This window comes from Wyeomyia smithii, chromosome 2 (assembly GCF_029784165.1).
Source record: "Wyeomyia smithii strain HCP4-BCI-WySm-NY-G18 chromosome 2, ASM2978416v1, whole genome shotgun sequence".
Taxonomy (NCBI): Eukaryota; Metazoa; Arthropoda; class Insecta; order Diptera; family Culicidae; genus Wyeomyia; species Wyeomyia smithii.
In genome coordinates this window covers 31022355-31039571 of record NC_073695.1, presented here as the reverse complement: position 1 = coordinate 31039571, position 17217 = coordinate 31022355, and the positions used below count along the sequence as shown (strand labels likewise).

Genomic DNA, 17217 nt, shown 5'->3' with positions numbered 1-17217 from the left:
CAGTTATTAAATATATTTGTTAAAATGCATAGTTTTCCATCACATATAAAAATAATATAAAAAAATATATGAAAAAATTTAGGAATCGAACAGATTTGAAAAAAGTGCAGAAAAGTGGGCTTTTTTAAGCTTAATTACTTTGCTGAAGACACTGAAGAGCTAAAATGCTACAGCTGTTTAAAGTTGAGTTTGAATTAAATGCAAAATGAATTTTGTCAATAGGATCAGAAGTTACCTCGGCAAAATGTTGTAGATCCTGCCTGCGCCTAGAATATTGACTTGCATTTGTTTGCTTGATCCAGCCAACGCCGGTACACTGGTATTGTTGGCAGAAAAATTATTTTTTACTATCAAACTCGACCAGAGTTCGGAAAAAATGACAGAACTGTGTGAAGGCGAATAATAAGAACATTCAGAGTACCATATTTCCACATATTGCATTCTATTCTATTCCTCATACAGCATGCTCTGACAAAAACTTTATACCGTGCCGATAGCGGTGTGAATCTCTCATTCGTTATGTTCTGACGGAACCGATAACTATTTTTTTGAAGCAGCCTTTTATTAGTGAAGCTCAAACTGTAAAGATTTTTATATAGTGATTTGCATAATTCGTAGTTCAATGAATCAATGAATCTTACAACAATTAGTTTCCCTTCCTGGTCTTCCTGCACACTATAGATCCCTTCCACTTGAACCTTCGTTTCCTTTCCCTGCCTTTCTCTTCCTTTCCTTTTCCTGATAAATGTAATAATTAATCTTTATACACCTTCAGTTTTTTTCTACTAACAACTATTTCACTGTATTTTTCAGGTTAAGCTGTAAAATATATTTGCACCGCGCTGATTTCGTATACTGTAAGCAAACTTACGGCTAGATTTTTTTTTAATGTTATCCAATTCGCACATACCTTTCTTACGATTTATAAGCTGCTATGTTCAGTATAATATCTTCTATGAATTTTAAGCAACATTTTTACTATTAATAAACCACGCTCGCTATCGTTAATCTTTTATTATTTTTTTTATTTATCCCCTCTGACATCGGCTGTCGCCTCGCTATCCCTCTGGTTGGCTGACACTCGCTGTCACTCCGGTTATCCCTGTGGCTGAGTTTGGCTGGCCCACGATTAATGCCCAGCGGTGTTAACATGCCCCAGCCCGTAACATCCGGTAACTTTTCCGGAAGTTTCGGATTTACAGTCTCTTATCTCCAGCACCGCTAAGTTGGCTACAGCACGTCTCAGTACGCCTCCAGCTGTTCTCACATTTGCTTGCCTGATTCGCCCGTCCGGTCCCTGAAACACTTGTTCTACTATACCTCTAGTCCAGCACTTCCTGTTCTTTCCGTCGACAATGAATACTAGGTCGTTTACTTCTAATGGTTTCTGGTCTCCATACCATTTGGCTCGCCTGTTTATAGTTGGTAAATATTCTTTAGACCAGCGCTCCCACATTCGGTTCGGAACAACTTGCGATCGCTTGTAAGCGTCTCGTAGAGCGCCTGCAACATTAACTTTCCCGTCTACCTTCATGTCCGCAATCGTCATATTTCCACGAAGGAAATGATGCGGGGTGATTGCTTCTTCTTCAGCTAACTCTTGTGGTATGTACGTTAGGGGACGCGCATTGATCATATCCTCTGCTTCCGCAAGGACCGTTAGCAAAACTTCATCGGTTAGGATTCTTCCATCATCACGCGTTTTCATACATTCCTTCACGGATCTTACCATTCTCTCCCAGATGCCACCCATGTGCGGCGCTGCTGGAGGATTGAAATGCCACGCTGTCGTTGCGCTCGCTACTGTATTCACACACTCACTGTAGATTCTACGCATCTCGCGGTCTGCGCCCTTGAAACAAGTTGCGTTGTCCGAAAAAATTTCTGTTGGTATGCCATGCTCCTTATTAAATCTCCGTATGGCCATTAAACATGATTGTGTTGAGAGGCTATGTACAACCTCGAGATGTACGGCACGAATCGCAAGACAAGTGAATACGCAGACCCACCTTTTCTCTTTCCTTCTGTTGACCGCCACTTCAATGGGACCGAGATAGTCGATGCCTATCGAGCTAAATGGTCGAAGATGGGGGGTCACTCTCTGAACGGGTAGTGGAGCTATCATCGGAGCCAATGGATGACAACGATTCACCTTACACCATATACATTGGCGCATGACCTGTATAATCGCTACTCGAATATTTGGAATCCAAAAACGTTGGCGAAGCTCATTCACCACAGTTTCGCGGTTAGCGTGACCAAACTTTTCGTGGTAAAATTGAATTATTTTTCTTGTCAAGCCGTGCTTCCGCGGCAGAATAATCGGAAATCGTTTGTCAAACGAAATATCGGTTGATGTTTCCATTCGACCGCCAACGCGCAGTACCCCGTTTTCGTCGAGGACCGGTGTTAGTTTGTAAATACAACTGGATTTCGTAATCCTCTCGGGTTCTTGTCCTGGTTTGAGCGTCATGTTGGTCATCAGCGCGCTCATCTCGTCTGGAAACCCATCAAACTGTGCTTGTTTCCAAAGAACACTTTCTGCCTTCTAGAACTCTTCTTTGCTTAGTGGCAGCTGAATCGTCTCATGTTTCGCTTTGATCAACTTCCGCTGAGTTTCCGTGGCTTTCATAGTGATGATGGGAAGTTTGTTTTTCTTTCGCTTGCAGTTGTTCAGGAACCTTAACACGTATGCTGTACCTCGAAGTAATGTGGTCCATCGCGAGCACCTATTATCAACGATGACCTCATGATACAGTACGTGAGCTCTAGTTTCTTCGTCGGCATCTTCAACTGGTATACTCGTAGACGGCCATTGGTTTTCCGAATTGTAAAGAAAAGATGCACCTTTGAACCATTCTCCGTCGCTGTGCAAAAACGGAGTTCGACCCCATTTAGTTAGTAAGTCAGCCACGTTCAACTTTGTCGGAATCCATCGCCAATCTGTTACACGAGTTAGCTCCAGAATTTCCCCAACTTTGAAAGCCACGTACTGCTTAAATTTGTGCTGGTCAGAGCTTATCCAGCTGCACACTGTCCTGGAATCTGTCCACAGAATACAACGGTCAATCTTCAACGTATGTTTTGCTAGTATGGTCTGGCTCATTCGAGCCCCTAGAACAGCAGCCATCAATTCCAATCGAGGTATCGATTGGCGTTTCAGCGGAGCTACTTTCGCTCGAGACATAACCAGGCAGCACCGCACCTCGCCTTTGAAAACCGCCCGGAGATATGCAACGCTTCCATAGGCGTTTTCACTGGCGTCGGTGAAAATGTGGATCTCTATTGACTCTGCGTTCGCCGCTACTGAATCGCCTAAGTAGCATCGTGGGACGCGTACGTTTTCTACGTCCACCAGTAAACCGATCCATCGTTTCCACATCTCCCAGCAGCTGTCGAAAATTACATCATCCCAGTCGCAACCGCTACGCCAAAGATGCTGAACGATAATTTTCCCGTGTATTGTGAAAGGTGCCAGCAGGCCCTAGGGGTCAAAAAAACCAATTACACAACTCAACACTATTCGTTTTGTTGGCCGTTTGTCCCCCCGAAGGTATGGAAGAGTTGCTTCTCGATGCTGTGTGGAGAAGGAAAACTCGTCATGTTCTGGATTCCATATCAAACCCAACACACGCTCTTGTAACGTAATCTTGTCCTGATTGAAATGGACCTTTGTAGCTGAAATTTCCTCTCCCAAGCTCTGCAGTACTTCAGACGAGTTCGATACCCAATTGCGAATCTCGAATCCGGCGCATTTATGAATGAACTTTACTTGATTCGTTCTGGTAATTGCTTCCTTAACGGTATCGACACTATCAAAATAATCGTCGACGTAGTGGCGATTTATAATTGCTTCCACTGCTTCTGGATATTGTCCGGCATACTCCAGTGCATTACAGTTTTTCACGTATTGAGCTGAGCAGGGAGAACATGTGGATCCAAATGTGGCAACATCCATAACGAAAATATTTGGCGGGTCTTGGGGTTTTTTTCGGAAAAGAAAACGTTGGGCCTGCTTGTCATCGTCGATTATTTTTACTTGGTGATACATTTCACGCAGATCGCCTCCAAAGGCAATTTTGCGCTCTCGGAATCCGATTATTACTGTAACCAACGGAACAAGCATGTCAGGACCCGTTAATAACTGAGAGTTGAGTGATACGTTCTGCACGGCAGCTGCAGCATCCCAGATGAGCCGTACTTTTCCTGGTTTCCTGGGATTCAAGACGACATTTAAAGGGAGGTACCATATTTTTCTTGGTTCTGTATTAGCAAGCTCTTCAGGAGTTGCTAAATGCGCGTACCCCTTCTCCTGGTACTCATCGATTTGTCGGCATACGCTCTCGTACAACTCTGGATTCTTCTCCAGTTTTTTCTCCAACTGCTTCAGTCTTTTCACGGCTAACGGATAACTATCCGGGAAATGCGGATCGTTATTTTTCCACAGAAGCCCGGTTTCAAAGCGGTCTCCAATTCGTTTAGTAGTGCGCTGGAGGATTTCGCGAGCCCTTTTATCTTCTGCAGATTCCCTTGGCACGCAAACCACTGATTCCTCTAATGCATAGTGGGTCTTCAGCAAATCGTACAGTTGTTCATTGCTGACCTCTTGATGAACTTTAAACATGCGCCTTCTCCAAATTGGTTTGCTCGGGTTGGTCCATATACTGTCCACCCGAGCTTACAGCGCACTGCAATAGGTTCTGTCTCCGTCCCAACCTTTATTTCCGTCGGTGCGAACGAATGGATGTTATTCAAACCTATGAGTAATTCCGGTCGTCCATCATACGATGTTATCGATAGTCCCTGCATGTAAGCGTACTGTGCCGCAATCTCCTTTGATTTTAGCGCTTGCTGGGGTAGCATTAATTTTTCCAACGTGCGAACTGACTTCAGCAACAATTTGTCATCCGCACTGACGGCGGATACCCAAAGATTCATCCTACGCGACTCCTTTTCTACTCGTGTTATATCGGCCGTCCACCTAATCGTAAGCTTTTCCTGGACGCCACACACACCTAAACGATCTGCTATATTTTTTTCTACCAGCGTCACGGAAGCACCTTCATCCAAAAACGCAAGAGCTGTGATTGTACGATCTCCCCAGTGGAGATTAACTGGAATCATTCGGAACAATGTCACGTTGTTGGTTCGAATATGGGCACTCGTACCAACGACGTCTGTAAAGGGGTGTAGTAAAGGATTATGAGGTTCTCTGCATTCGCCAACATTGCATCGCAATTTGAATTTACATTGAGCCATACCGTGTTCGTTCAGGCACACTGAGCACAAACCCCACTGATCTACTATTTCCATTCGATCTGCGTACGAGAGGTTTCTAAAATCCTGGCAGTAACGCAGTCGATGATCAGTGCGCTGACATGCTCTGCAAGGTTTTTGCCTCTTCCGTTCTTCATTGCTAGCTCTCGTGTTCTCGCTGATGCTATGGTTAAACAATCCGCCTTTCTCCTTCTGTCGGTCTTTGCCCGTTCGAAACTCGGTAACGGGCTTATACTCTAGCGTCACATTTGCCTCGCAAGCTTCTTCTACTATTTCGGAAATAAAATCGGTGAATGTCCGTAGCGTGACTCGCTTCTTTTCACGTTTGTAGCGGACCCACTCACGCTTATCGTTATCCGGAAGCTTTCCAACTAGATCTTGTATTAGGAGTGGATTAATAAGATGTGATTTTTAACCAGCAGCCTCTAAATGCTCACAGAGCTGTTCAACTACAGTCCCGAAGGGACAGCTTTTGGTGGCTCAAGTTTTCTGACTTTTTCTAAGTAGCTTTGTAGCAACTGTTCCGGGCGACCATATAAGCTGCGCAGTTTTTCAATTACCTTCGGTACGGATTTAGGTAAAAGAAGTTGCCCTCGTACCATTTCTAGCGCTGGACCTTTAATACATTCTTGCAGTCGAACTAAATTTTCAACAGCGGAGAAACCACATGCTTCATTCGAGGCCTGATATGCTCCGTAGAATAAGGGCCATTCCTCCGGCCTCCCAGAGAAATTAGGAAGTTTCTTCGATATACCACTTCTCGCAGCCAGTTGTGCCTTAGTTGGCTTCAATTGCAGCTGCCCGCAGCCCTTCGCGGCCAATGCTACCGTTGTTCCCATCTTCCTTCACTTTTGTATTTTTCGAATCGTAATCAATGTCACTAGAATCAGTATTTTCTTCGCCAGAAGAATGCTCCTCTTCGCTTTCATAGTCGTCTTCTTCTGAGGATTCATCTCCAGCAAATCGGTGCAGTTTTTTCGGATTCTGTCGCCCTTTAACCTCCGGATTGCGAAGCGGTGTGTTTTTATTCTCCAGAGGGTGTACATCTGATCCACCTACGTTCGAATCGACCTTCGCTATCGATTTTGCACCAGCCCTTTCGAGTTTCGACATTTGAGAGTCCAAATTTGCCATCTCGATTTGGAACGACTGCTGCCTTGCCTGTAGTCGATCTAATTGCATTTTTCTCTCTCGTAGAATCTGCTCTTGCAGCGCGAGCTCTTTTCTTCTTCTTCGCGCATTTGTTGCTCTAACAGCATTCGCTTTTTCTCCAGTGTCCGCTTAAACTCTCGTTCTCTTTTTTTCAGCATCAATTCTGCTTCCATAGCCTCTTCCAATTGTTTTTGGTTTTCTTCCATCTCCTTTAGTCTCTGCTGAACGGCCCGTTCGGAATCGCTAGCAATTTTCTTGCTAGTATTTTTTCTTTTAGCACCCTTCTCTTTTTCATTCTTGTAAGCCAGGGCTTTGCAGGTTTCTCTGTCGCAAACCACTTTTCTTCCAGCCTCATTTCGGCGGTTATTCCGACACAACGACAGTGGTACCAGCTTTCGCATCCATCACAGCCAATCATACTCTCATTAGTAGTTGAAATTTGTTCGCAGGCTGCGCAAGGAGTTTGCGTGAAATTCAGTTCGGTATTCTCAGCCATAGCGTTTTGAAGCAGAATCCTATTTCTCGATAATTGTTTTTGAGAATGTTCTGACGGAACCGATAACTATTTTTTTGAAGCAGCCTTTTATTAGTGAAGCTCAAACTGTAAAGATTTTTATATAGTGATTTGCATAATTCGTAGTTCAATGAATCAATGAATCTTACAACAATTAGTTTCCCTTCCTGGTCTTCCTGCACACTACAGATCCCTTCCACTTGAACCTTCGTTTCTTTTCCCTGCCTTTCTCTTCCTTTCCTTTTCCTGATAAACGTAATAATTAATCTTTATACACCTTCAGTTTTCTACTAACAACTATTTCACTGTATTTTTCAGGTTATGCGGTAATATATATTTGCACCGCGCTGATTTCGTTTACTGTAAGCAAACTTACGGCTAGATTTTTTTTTAATGTTATCCAATTCGCACATACCTTTCTTACGATTTATAAGCTGCTATGATCAGTATAATATCTTTTATGAATTTTAAGCAATATTTTTACTATTAATAAACCACGCTCGCTATCGTTAATCTTTTATTATTTTTTTTATTTATTCCCTCTGACATCGGCTGTCGCCTCGCTATCCCTCTGGTTGGCTGCCACTCGCTGTCACTCCGGTTATCCCTGTGGCTGAGTTTGGCTGGCCCACGATTAATGCCCAGCGGTGTTAACACGTTAAAATATCAACTACTTTGCGCTTGCTTGACTGTAGTCTCTGTTCTATCAATTCGCTGGATTGATCGTTATTTTCCAGCTCCTGGTGCTGAAATAACTATTAGCCATTGGTTTCTTGTAAAATGGTTCTATAGTAACACTTATTTAAAGAATCAAGTTTCATCCTGAAGAGCACCCAATGCTTGCTGTAGCCTGACGAAACTAAATAGGCGCTATAAGTTTGATATCATTCATTACTTTCTTAAACGAATGAATGGAAAAGCACGACAAAAAGTAACACCAGCCGAATCAGTAAAACGTTAAATTTGGGGTAAAGGTAACGCTTCCTGGACCCTTATTTCCTCATTTTCTACACTTTTTTCATTGTCTTTTTTCTATTTTAACCAAAACCAATAAAAAAATACTAATATATCAATATTTCCGCTCGAAAAAATAAAGCGAATACATTTCTTTTAGATAACATTTGTAACGACGGTCAGACGTCGGCAGAATGTTTACGCTGCTCACCTTTGCGTGAATTTCTTCTTATTTTGTGGATATAAAAATATTTACTGTTTAAAAATGTTAAAAGTGGAATCCTGCACTGTTCCCAACAAAAAATTTGTGTTATGTAACAGCCTTTTAGGCTGTAGTTCAGGCCAAATAGCAGTTTTACAAGCTATAAGACAACAAAAGTGTTTGTTGGGTCTCTGCAAAAGCGGCTCAAAGCTCTGTTATTATCATTACTATCCCTCCAAAAAAAAAACATTTAATACCTGTCAAACTAGAAAAAGGCCCTCGTTTTCACACGCAAAGTGGCCAGTAGTTTTTGCAGTGAATTTTGGCATATGATTCAACAAAATATTATGGAATTTAAAAATCTTTTGCGCTATAACTCTGAGTTATGAAGTCTACAGTTGGTAAAGTTGGTAACTTTTAGCAAAAACTTTGAAATTTTTACGAGCTTGTCTGTGAGCTCAAAATTTCATTATTTTTGGCTTATTAGCATGGCATATTGGCAACCTTGCATGTAAGTGCGGGCCTGCTGCCGCTCTGGCGTTTTCGCGTTTTTCATCCGTGTGTGAACAAAGTCTGCCGCATCAAAGCGCACTTTCTTTGTTTTCTGGCACTGTAAAACACCTTCTTTCCTCGAACTTCCGGAGCATTCAATCGGTAGAGTGTAATATTTGTGCAGAACTACGGTGGACACGGCCTGTGGGACTTTATTTGGATCGTTCAGAGGTTTTTGTGACCCTCTAAAATGGTTAATACCGACAAGCAGCAGCCGCAGGAGGACGAGAATACTATTGCCGATAATACGGTTGTGCAAAAGTACAAAACAGCTGGGGCAATCGTGAACAGTAAGTATTATCCCTAATTCTAGACCTGATCCGGGTAGTAATTTTCCGCCACTCGAGCGAGGTCGGGTAATTCCTCCAGCAGGAGGCTGTTTTCATAGCTCGGTCGTTTTCCCTTTCTAATTTCGTTAATGAGATGCATGTGAAAGAGTGAAATAGCAATATGATTTCGAAAGGAGCCACGTTTTCGGAAGATTTTGTAAATGCTGCACTCTGTTGTTTTTGTAATAAATCAAAAATATTTTAAAATTATTTTTCTGTGAAATTTTGAGTTTGTGTTCAAAGTTATTATTTAACTGAGGCTGTTCAAAGCAAATACGAAAGAAATCAAAGAATCGTAAACGCCTGCCTATGTATAACCTAAAAAATCTACGGGCTGGTATCAAAAGCATTCGTTTACATGTTTAGAAGCGTTGGTTGTTGAATCCATCGAGCTTCCGTTCCAGATAGTATATTAATTTTTAACGTTTTTAATTTCAGAGACCCTCCAAAACCTGATTCAGTCATGTAAAGTAGGAGCATCGGCAAAAGCACTCTGCCAGAAGGGCGACAATCTGCTGGAACAGGAAGCGAACAAGGTAAACTTTAGCCGGGTTTCTGGATGGGTGAAGTGTCGAAGGCAAATCTCCCTTATAGAAAAAAATTGGATCTCAGTTTAGTGGCTAAGCCATTTGCCAGTGAGCGATTCGTCTGTAGTTCGAATCTTCAAATGTGTTTAGGTTTTGCCCTTTCTCCTTTACTCTCTCACTGCTAATGGTACCTTTAGCCACCACTCTCTTAATGGGGGAAGAGATGAGCAAAAATTGTCCAATGATTAAAATCCCAATGGAAGAGCTAGATTGTATTTGATTCACCGTGATTATCCACAATGATATATGAGGACAATTAATTATTTTCCCCGTTGGTGGTAAACAGCGTTTCAAATTTTACTATCATGAATATTTTTTTCGTTATAGAAATATAAAAATGAGGATGACATGAAAAAAGGAATCGCGTTTCCGACCTGTCTTTCGGTAAACAATTGTATCTGCCATTTCTCGCCATCGAAGAACGATCCGGATTATACGCTTAAGGCGGGTGATGTAGTGAAGATGTAAGTATACCATGAGGCATTTGGCTAAACCGCCGAATTTTGTGCCACGCAGTTAACATTATCTTGTTTTTTTTTTTTAGCGATCTTGGAGCGCACATTGACGGTTTCATTGCTGTGGCAGCGCACACAATTGTAGTGGGAGCGAATGCGGAAAACAAATGCAAGGGACGTGCCGCCGACGTCGTGTTAGCCGCGTACAATGCCAGCCAAGCGGCACTCCGTCTGCTGAAGGACGGCACTAGTAACTATGCCGTGACAGATGCCGTCCAAAAGATTGCCAACGAGTACAAATGCAAACCGATCGAAGGCATGCTGAGCCATCAGCTGAAGCAGTTCAAGATCGACGGTGAGAAGACGATCATCCAGAATCCGACTATTGCACAGAAAAAAGAACACGAAAAGTGTCAGTTCGAGAAGTACGAGGTGTACGCGATGGATGTGCTTGTCAGCACCGGAGAGGGTTTGGGCAAGGAACTGGGCACTAAGGTTTCAATCTATAAGAAAACCGAAGAGAATTATTTGCTCAAACTGAAGGCATCTCGTGCGTTCTATGCTGAGGTAAGTCAAATTTCAGCACCACATAAGTGTCTAAACGAGAGGACTTTACACTACAGTTAACGTGGCACAGGCGGGTAAGCATACCCTTGCTTTACTATGTCGTTTTTCGTGTATGAGTTCGATTCTCTACGATATAGGATTGTGTCCTGTGGTGTATAGAGTCGATAAAGAAGATTTCGTTTGGTATTTTTAGAAGTATATTTGCCCGATGATTAAAAACTAGCGCTCGAGGGGAAGTGTGCTCGTTTCCTGTGGTTAAAGGAGCAGAAGGTTGCTTGGACAATCTTTGATTAAAGAAGGAAACTGTGTGTGGTGGCGGGTGTCTGTTTCGAGAAATAGGACAATTCCCCTATAAGCTTTTCTCTATACACTTGTGTAAGGAAAAAGCTTGCAGTGTTACGCACAAAAGTTTCAAAATAAAAGCTTGTCTTCGCACTCTGGACGCTTTGAGACTGCGGGTTAACTTGCGCCCCCCAATGAGTGGTAAGATTATGAGAGCTGAGGGCAATTTTCTCCTCTTTTTTCATGATAAACATCTTTGATCAATACAATCATCATCAAGTGAATATATTCTCCGCAGGTTAAGAAAAAGTACGGCACAATGCCGTTCAACTTGCGTAATTTCGAGGAAGAAGCCAAGGCCAAAATGGGAGCTAATGAGTGCGTAACCCACAAGCTGGTCGAGCCATTCCAAGTATTATATGAAAAACATAGTAAGTATCTGTTTAGTGATAGGTTAGGTTAGGATATAGTGCAAGGAGAATTACGGACTTCCGTGTTTATTTTGGATTTACGACCAGACACCTTGCGAAATCAATATCGATTTCAGTCCTTCCAAATCAACGTATTTTTTCTCGATTGACCTTCAGTCAGTCAGAGTTTAAATTGTTATTTGGATTAATCAATCATGGTTCTTATGTCATGACTGCTGAAGGACAACCGAACAATATTCAATTGTAATTTATTTACTCAGAAAAACCTCATTTTAATTTCTTATAGATGAAATCGTCGCCCAGTTCAAGAACACCGTATTGATTTTGCCAAACGGCTTGCAAATCGTGACGAGCAATCCGTTCGATTCGGCCTGCTTCGAGAGCGAATATAGCGTACAGGACGAAGAAATGAAGAAGCTGCTGGAAAGTGACCTGGTACTGGCTGACGCTAAAAAGTCTGCTCTGGCTAAAGCGGCATTGGCAGCTGGTAGCGCATCAGCAGCGGCTAATGCTGGTAGTGCCCCTCCAGCCGATGGCACCCAGCAGGGAAGTGGAGCTGCAAAGGATAAGAAGAAAAAGAAGAAGAAGAATAAGGCTGCCACAGCAACCGCAGAGTCTGGAGCTGGAGATGCTGCGGCCACCGATGTCAGTTCGAAAAAACCGACGCAGGCCAATAAAGAGAATACCGCAGGCACCAAGCCATAGTAATACCACAGCTGAGTTTCCTTTCCTATCCCGTTCATTTTGCTGATGCTCTTGATATCCTTAAAGTTTGTTTTTGTTTTCTACCCGAACCGGCCCATCCTTTCCTATTTTTCCCTTTCCAAAAATCATTCTGCACTGGAGAATTCTGATTCACGAATACTGCCGATTCGGGGCGGTTTAGAACTAAGTCTTGGATTCTCCTGCTGTGACTGACTTGCGTAGTGTTTGTTGATGCGAGCAAATGCTGTGAAGAGTTTCTCAGCGAAAAAATAAGGAAGATGTTACATTCTTTAGAATAAGCCTGATTCGATGGTTTTTGAGTCCAGTCTAGAGGTGACTGTTGCTCACCGGAAGCAGTAGCAATAATTGCGTTGAAAATTGGGTTTTGTGCTACAAAACGAAAAGTTTAGGCATTGAGTGGATAGTATCTAAAAAATATATATATTTGGAAATCCACAGTAAGTCAAATCCCTCGTACTAGCATCGTTCATACTTTAGAAATGGAAAAGTATTTAGGTGACAGCTTGTGAAATAGCATGCTACTTTAGAAACTTGGTAAAGCCGTGTTGAAAATAACAGAATAAAAATCCCATTCATTCATATTGTATAAAAGAGTCATAACCGATTTGGAATCGTTTCGAAGAATGTAATTTCGTTTTTTTTTCTGAAATAAATATGACAAAACCCGTTGAATATTTTTTTACAATTCACAAACAAGATGACAAACGTTCAACCTAAGGCTTCTGTATCGAGATTCTACAAAAACCAAGCGTGGATTCAATAATTTTTATTGTTCGCTAAATTTGAAGATTAAATTCTACTTCTTAGCTCCGCTGGCTGTGCCTGCTGCCGCGGTGGAATCCGTCGCGGTCGTGGCTGGTGGATCCAGTGCTTTTTTCACTGCATCGGTAGCCTTCTTAGTCCATTGGCCTAGGTAGCAGGGAATACGATGGATGAAGTAGATTGTGTTTTTCACACCCTGATTGTAATAGTGAGTCGTCAAAAAACACAATTCACCCGATTTTGGAAGGGCTGGAACCTGTGAACAAAACTTCGGTTGTCTTAAATCTGCCTAAGAACCAGATAAAAATAGTCTCACCTCAAAGGGAAGCCTCTGCTTTACCGACGCCATATGTGGCTGCAGTGCATTTGAGTATCGTTCGTAAACTTGATCGGTATTTTCATTCCAAATTCCTTCCTGGCGGGAGTAATAAACAGCACCGCCAGCTAGGCCAGTTTTAATCGCGAATCTTCAGATAATAAATTAAACCATGAATATTGTAAATGCACTGGAAATCAATACTTTAAAATACTCACTTGAACATTTGTGAGCCAGTTTGTGGAGGAGTTGTCAAATAAAAAAACGAAACCGTGACAAAACTCTGTTTCCTTACGTAATTTTCGCCAGAAACAGGAGAAGAAGAGTTGTCAATAAACCAGAGCTGCCAGTATTTTTTGTGCAACTAAAGATTGAATTGTTGAAGAGAAAAATTGGGAGATTTAAAACATAAAAAATAAGTAAAAGTTTAGACAAAGTTTGATCTTTCCTACTAACCATTTTTGGCTTCGTGTGGACAACCACTTTTACTCTGCGGTGGAGTTCCACATAAGTGAGGACAAGAGAATAATATTATAGGTTGCCAGAAGCTTATTTCAAATGTAACTCAAAAATTTATAGGCTAATTTTCAATGTTTTGGTTATAATAAATCAAAACCAGTACAGCATTATTTGTATAACATAAAAAAAAAATAATAGTAAAGTTGGTTCTCGCTCTATAATTACTAAGATTAAGATAAAAGAATAATCTGACGAAACTTAACTTTTTAAACGGAATCACACATCTAATATTATCAGATTTCAAAGCTAATGTTTCCACGTGGGAATCATAAGTGATAGTACCATTTTAATTCGACTCGTGTTGAATTCGAATATTGGTAAGAGGGGACGATCACTAATCACTATAAACACTAGAGGATAATGGGTCAATCGAAAAAAATTATGCTAAATATATGATAATATAAGCGTTACTGTAGAGTAGTTTATTGTTTCCAAGTACCTACGCAACAACACTGATCTTAATAGCCATTTGATGACCTACAGTTTAAAAGTTTCCGTTTGCGTCGTAGTTCCGTCGTAAACAAACGTATTGTCGAATGGCTTGTATTGCTTCGTGATCAACTTGATCAGTTCGTGGGCGATGCATCCACCGAAGAAAGCCGAAATGCTGTGAATTTCTGCTCCCCCGTAACGGCAAACTTCATGAGCCAAGTCGTCACTGATAGGCGTGCTAATACCCCACTCGCTGACCATTTTCGTAACCAAACTCTTGACCCGAGATGTATCCACCTCCACCTGGCATTCTCCTGGCAAGTAGCCGTACTCCGCCTGAAACTTGTCTACGGCTCGCAACGTTATGTAATGACCCATTAGAGAGCTGGGCATTTCTAAACTAACCGATATCTGCGTTGCTTTATAGCCTTTATCGTACTCGTCAGCAATTTTAGATCCACGTATGATCGCGATGTTCGCTGCTTCCTTGCAAAAAAGTCGCACGTCCTTCTCGCTAATTAGGTCGTTCGGTTTGTTCAACTCTTTTAACAACTGCCTAGCTCGGCGATAAACAATCTCCGCATCGTAAACAGCCTGGGAACGATAAACATTTTGCAAATTGATATACGATGCCGTGTCTGCTGTCATGTCGGGTAGAACACCAGGTAACGGCAACAACCCATTACCTTCATTCTCGACAAAATCTTTCAATGCTCGCGCCAAAATCCAAAAAGCGTTGCTCTAAAATAAGCATAACGTATACAGATTCTAAAAACCAGCAATCACAAAAACTCCAACTAACCTCCTTATTAACATTAACACAACAATCATCGGCCAAAATTTCCTTTATCCCCGAGCTGGGTCTTCCGGCTCCAAAACTCGAGTTTACTGCCTTGATCGCCTCTTCATAATTTTCCTCATCCGCAGTCATTTTCGATCGAATGAGATCTCTCAGTTCCGATTTCTCCTTATAATTGCTCGGATAGCGTCCTTCATGCATCCCAACCCACTCCTGTAGGCACTTGTACATCACCACCAACCAGGGCACCTTCGGGGTAAGCTCCGTTACGGCCATATGCTGCTTAAGTGCTTCGAAAGGATGCTCCAAGCGAAGATCGCTCTGTCTACTGTCCGGATGAGATTCCACTATACAATGTTCTTTAATTTGCAGCCGAGCTACTCCATAAAATCCCAGTGAGCGACAGACGATGAAGGGAATATGTTGGTCCCAAAGTAAATTCGACAGCCGAACAGTGGTACGCTCGTTAACCGCCGTAGCAACGACCACATCGAAATTTTTGAAAAACTCCGGCTGACTGTCTATTAGTTGGTCAATATTCTCCTCAACGTGGTCCCCGTTTACATCCGGATTTAGTTCTTGCAACAGTTGGGTGGCACTTTTAGCTCTCGGTTGTCCGACTGAAGCTGAATCCAGGAAAAAATTACAACCGATGTCTTCCTCGGTGACGACCCCATTATCAACAATAGTAAAGCCTCCGATTCCTGGAAGGACGACTCCTTTTAAAATTTCCGTTCCCAAGGCCGTAGCGTTGATCAAACAAATCTGAGCATTCTCCAGCACCGTCTGTCCGTGCTCACCCCAGAGGCTAGAAACGATAGCGATTGCTCTGAAGATAATTCTTAGTACTAAGCGATGAAATGATTTCTACATACCGGATTTGTCGATCGTATTTTCGGCTCTTGTCCGACAGTTCTGGAGATTTAGGTGCTGGTGAAGACATTTGAATCGAAGTAAGTTGTATTGCTGATTGCACGAAGAAGCGCTTATTTTTCTCAGAACGACGGGACCGGCTATTTGGATAGCTTGCAAATCATAATCGTATTTATCGTTTGCGTAAACTTTCTTCGTGGTCAGAGCTGCCAGATTGTAGTGTGCAATTCTTGCTTAACGTGTGAAGAGGGTCTAAGTATGACAGTTTTATTGTCTTCGAAACACTAAACCGCAGACAGACGTCCAAGCAGAGTTCCAAACTTGTGTAAAGTTTTTTGTAGTAGCAATCCGTAACCAGATAGCAATACCAGTACCGCCAGCCTCGTACAGCAGCGAAAATAAATGTATTGCAGCGATAAGGTCACCAGGCGGCGCTAGTGTACAAGTGATTTATAACGCAATGTACTTTGAAAATTTACACGGAAATTTTGATCAATGTTGTTCTTGCTTGGACGTCTGTCTGTGACTAAACCAAAGTCACAGCTTTTACGAGCGATGCGATGTTTCACTGGCGAACTAACTGTCAGAGAAGGTGAACTGCGAGAATAAAAAAACATAAACAAAACAAAAATTTGACCTAGACTCCACCACTTGAACATTTTTTTTAATTTTATTTCTTGTATCTGTGATCATGTTTCTATCGAATTTTGTGTATTTGGGTCCTAAAGTTTTACACGGTTTCCTGATTTTCATGTATCAGCTGAAATATTATAATTTTCTGAGCAAAACATGATTTTCAAAAAATATTCATCGTTGGCCTCCGATTTTAAAATAAAGAATAAAAAACTACTCAAAACGGCGAACTGTCATTTAACACATTTCGAGCAGTTTTTATTTTCATTTAAAAATCGTCAAACTGACGTAAGCAGAGTTGTCAAAAGGGTAGGCAACATGTTACGAAATTTTCATTATAGCGTCCGCCATTATGGCGCGTAAAAAGCTGGATAAGATAGAGATGCCAGCTAGCTACTGTATGTGTTTCGCAAGGAAAACAATAAATCTGGCATCATTATTGTTGCCAAAACTCCAGAAATCACGAAACTGATTATTTTCGTTTAAAATTACGAACACGCATTATGGTGCGTAAAAGCACCCTTTTAGCAACTCTGCTCACGTCAATTTGAAGGATTGGAAGGGTTTGAAATCTTCATATATTTTACGTATTTTATCAGGTGAAAAATATATCTGGTATCATTTGTGTTGCCAAATCTTCGGAAATCCCAAAACTGACGTTAGCAGAGAGATCAGGCCTATGAAAAGACGCCATTTTTCTATGACCGAAAAATAACAAGCAAAATATTGGAACCACAGTGGGTTCGAAATGGAAATGGAGCCACAAAAAAAGTCACATACAACCCAGTGCGAAAGCATAGGCGCGTCTAAGGCCTGAGAGAGATTGACATACAGTCAGTTTTTTTACGCAGTTTT

At 41.8% G+C, this 17217-nt stretch overlaps 5 protein-coding genes across 5 annotated transcripts; 1 reads left to right on the top strand and 4 right to left on the bottom strand.

Annotated features, from left to right (window-relative positions):
* Nucleotides 1-1129: 1129 nt before the first annotated feature.
* LOC129719544 (uncharacterized) lies at nt 1130-2494 on the bottom strand. Its single transcript, XM_055670939.1, has one exon. It carries the CDS (start codon nt 2492-2494, stop codon nt 1130-1132), a length of 1365 nt encoding a protein of 454 aa, XP_055526914.1.
* A 54-nt stretch (nt 2495-2548) lies between these two features.
* On the bottom strand, nt 2549-6411 carry LOC129719543 (uncharacterized). Its single transcript, XM_055670938.1, has 5 exons — nt 6105-6411; nt 5250-5654; nt 4683-5177; nt 3509-4614; nt 2549-3439 (listed from the first exon to the last, which is right to left on the bottom strand). The coding sequence occupies exons 1-5, from the start codon at nt 6409-6411 to the stop codon at nt 2549-2551; spliced, it is 3204 nt and encodes a 1067-aa protein (XP_055526913.1).
* A 2172-nt stretch (nt 6412-8583) lies between these two features.
* LOC129721573 (proliferation-associated protein 2G4) lies at nt 8584-12700 on the top strand. The gene is made up of 6 exons (XM_055674306.1): nt 8584-8941; nt 9419-9516; nt 9895-10031; nt 10112-10589; nt 11170-11302; nt 11589-12700. The coding sequence occupies exons 1-6, from the start codon at nt 8842-8844 to the stop codon at nt 12005-12007; spliced, it is 1365 nt and encodes a 454-aa protein (XP_055530281.1). The 5' UTR covers nt 8584-8841; the 3' UTR covers nt 12008-12700.
* A 79-nt stretch (nt 12701-12779) lies between these two features.
* Nucleotides 12780-13456, bottom strand: LOC129721585 (MICOS complex subunit MIC13 homolog QIL1). The gene is made up of 3 exons (XM_055674334.1): nt 13325-13456; nt 13107-13257; nt 12780-13046 (listed from the first exon to the last, which is right to left on the bottom strand). The coding sequence occupies exons 1-3, from the start codon at nt 13330-13332 to the stop codon at nt 12825-12827; spliced, it is 381 nt and encodes a 126-aa protein (XP_055530309.1). The 5' UTR covers nt 13333-13456; the 3' UTR covers nt 12780-12824.
* A 562-nt stretch (nt 13457-14018) lies between these two features.
* On the bottom strand, nt 14019-15964 carry LOC129721571 (nedd8-activating enzyme E1 regulatory subunit). The gene is made up of 3 exons (XM_055674304.1): nt 15732-15964; nt 14860-15664; nt 14019-14798 (listed from the first exon to the last, which is right to left on the bottom strand). Exons 1-3 carry the CDS (start codon nt 15797-15799, stop codon nt 14103-14105), a joined length of 1569 nt encoding a protein of 522 aa, XP_055530279.1. The 5' UTR covers nt 15800-15964; the 3' UTR covers nt 14019-14102.
* Nucleotides 15965-17217: the final 1253 nt, after the last annotated feature.

Coding starts and splice junctions, on each gene's coding strand:
- LOC129719544 (XM_055670939.1), bottom strand. CDS start 2,494: ATGAGCGCGCTGATGACCAACATGACGCTCAAACCAGGACAAGAACCC.
- LOC129719543 (XM_055670938.1), bottom strand. CDS start 6,411: ATGGCAAATTTGGACTCTCAAATGTCGAAACTCGAAAGGGCTGGTGCA. Junction 4,615..4,682: donor AGAACCTATTGCAGTGCGCT/GTAAGCTCGGGT, acceptor GCATGTTTAAAG/TTCATCAAGAGGTCAGCAAT. Junction 3,440..3,508: donor AACGAATAGTGTTGAGTTGT/GTAATTGGTTTT, acceptor ATTATCGTTCAG/CATCTTTGGCGTAGCGGTTG.
- LOC129721573 (XM_055674306.1), top strand. CDS start 8,842: ATGGTTAATACCGACAAGCAGCAGCCGCAGGAGGACGAGAATACTATT. Junction 10,032..10,111: donor GCGGGTGATGTAGTGAAGAT/GTAAGTATACCA, acceptor TTTTTTTTTTAG/CGATCTTGGAGCGCACATTG. Junction 11,303..11,588: donor AGTATTATATGAAAAACATA/GTAAGTATCTGT, acceptor AATTTCTTATAG/ATGAAATCGTCGCCCAGTTC.
- LOC129721585 (XM_055674334.1), bottom strand. Junction 13,047..13,106: donor AGCAGAGGCTTCCCTTTGAG/GTGAGACTATTT, acceptor TTTTGTTCACAG/GTTCCAGCCCTTCCAAAATC.
- LOC129721571 (XM_055674304.1), bottom strand. CDS start 15,799: ATGTCTTCACCAGCACCTAAATCTCCAGAACTGTCGGACAAGAGCCGA. Junction 15,665..15,731: donor AAATACGATCGACAAATCCG/GTATGTAGAAAT, acceptor TATCGTTTCTAG/CCTCTGGGGTGAGCACGGAC. Junction 14,799..14,859: donor GTGTTAATGTTAATAAGGAG/GTTAGTTGGAGT, acceptor TGCTTATTTTAG/AGCAACGCTTTTTGGATTTT.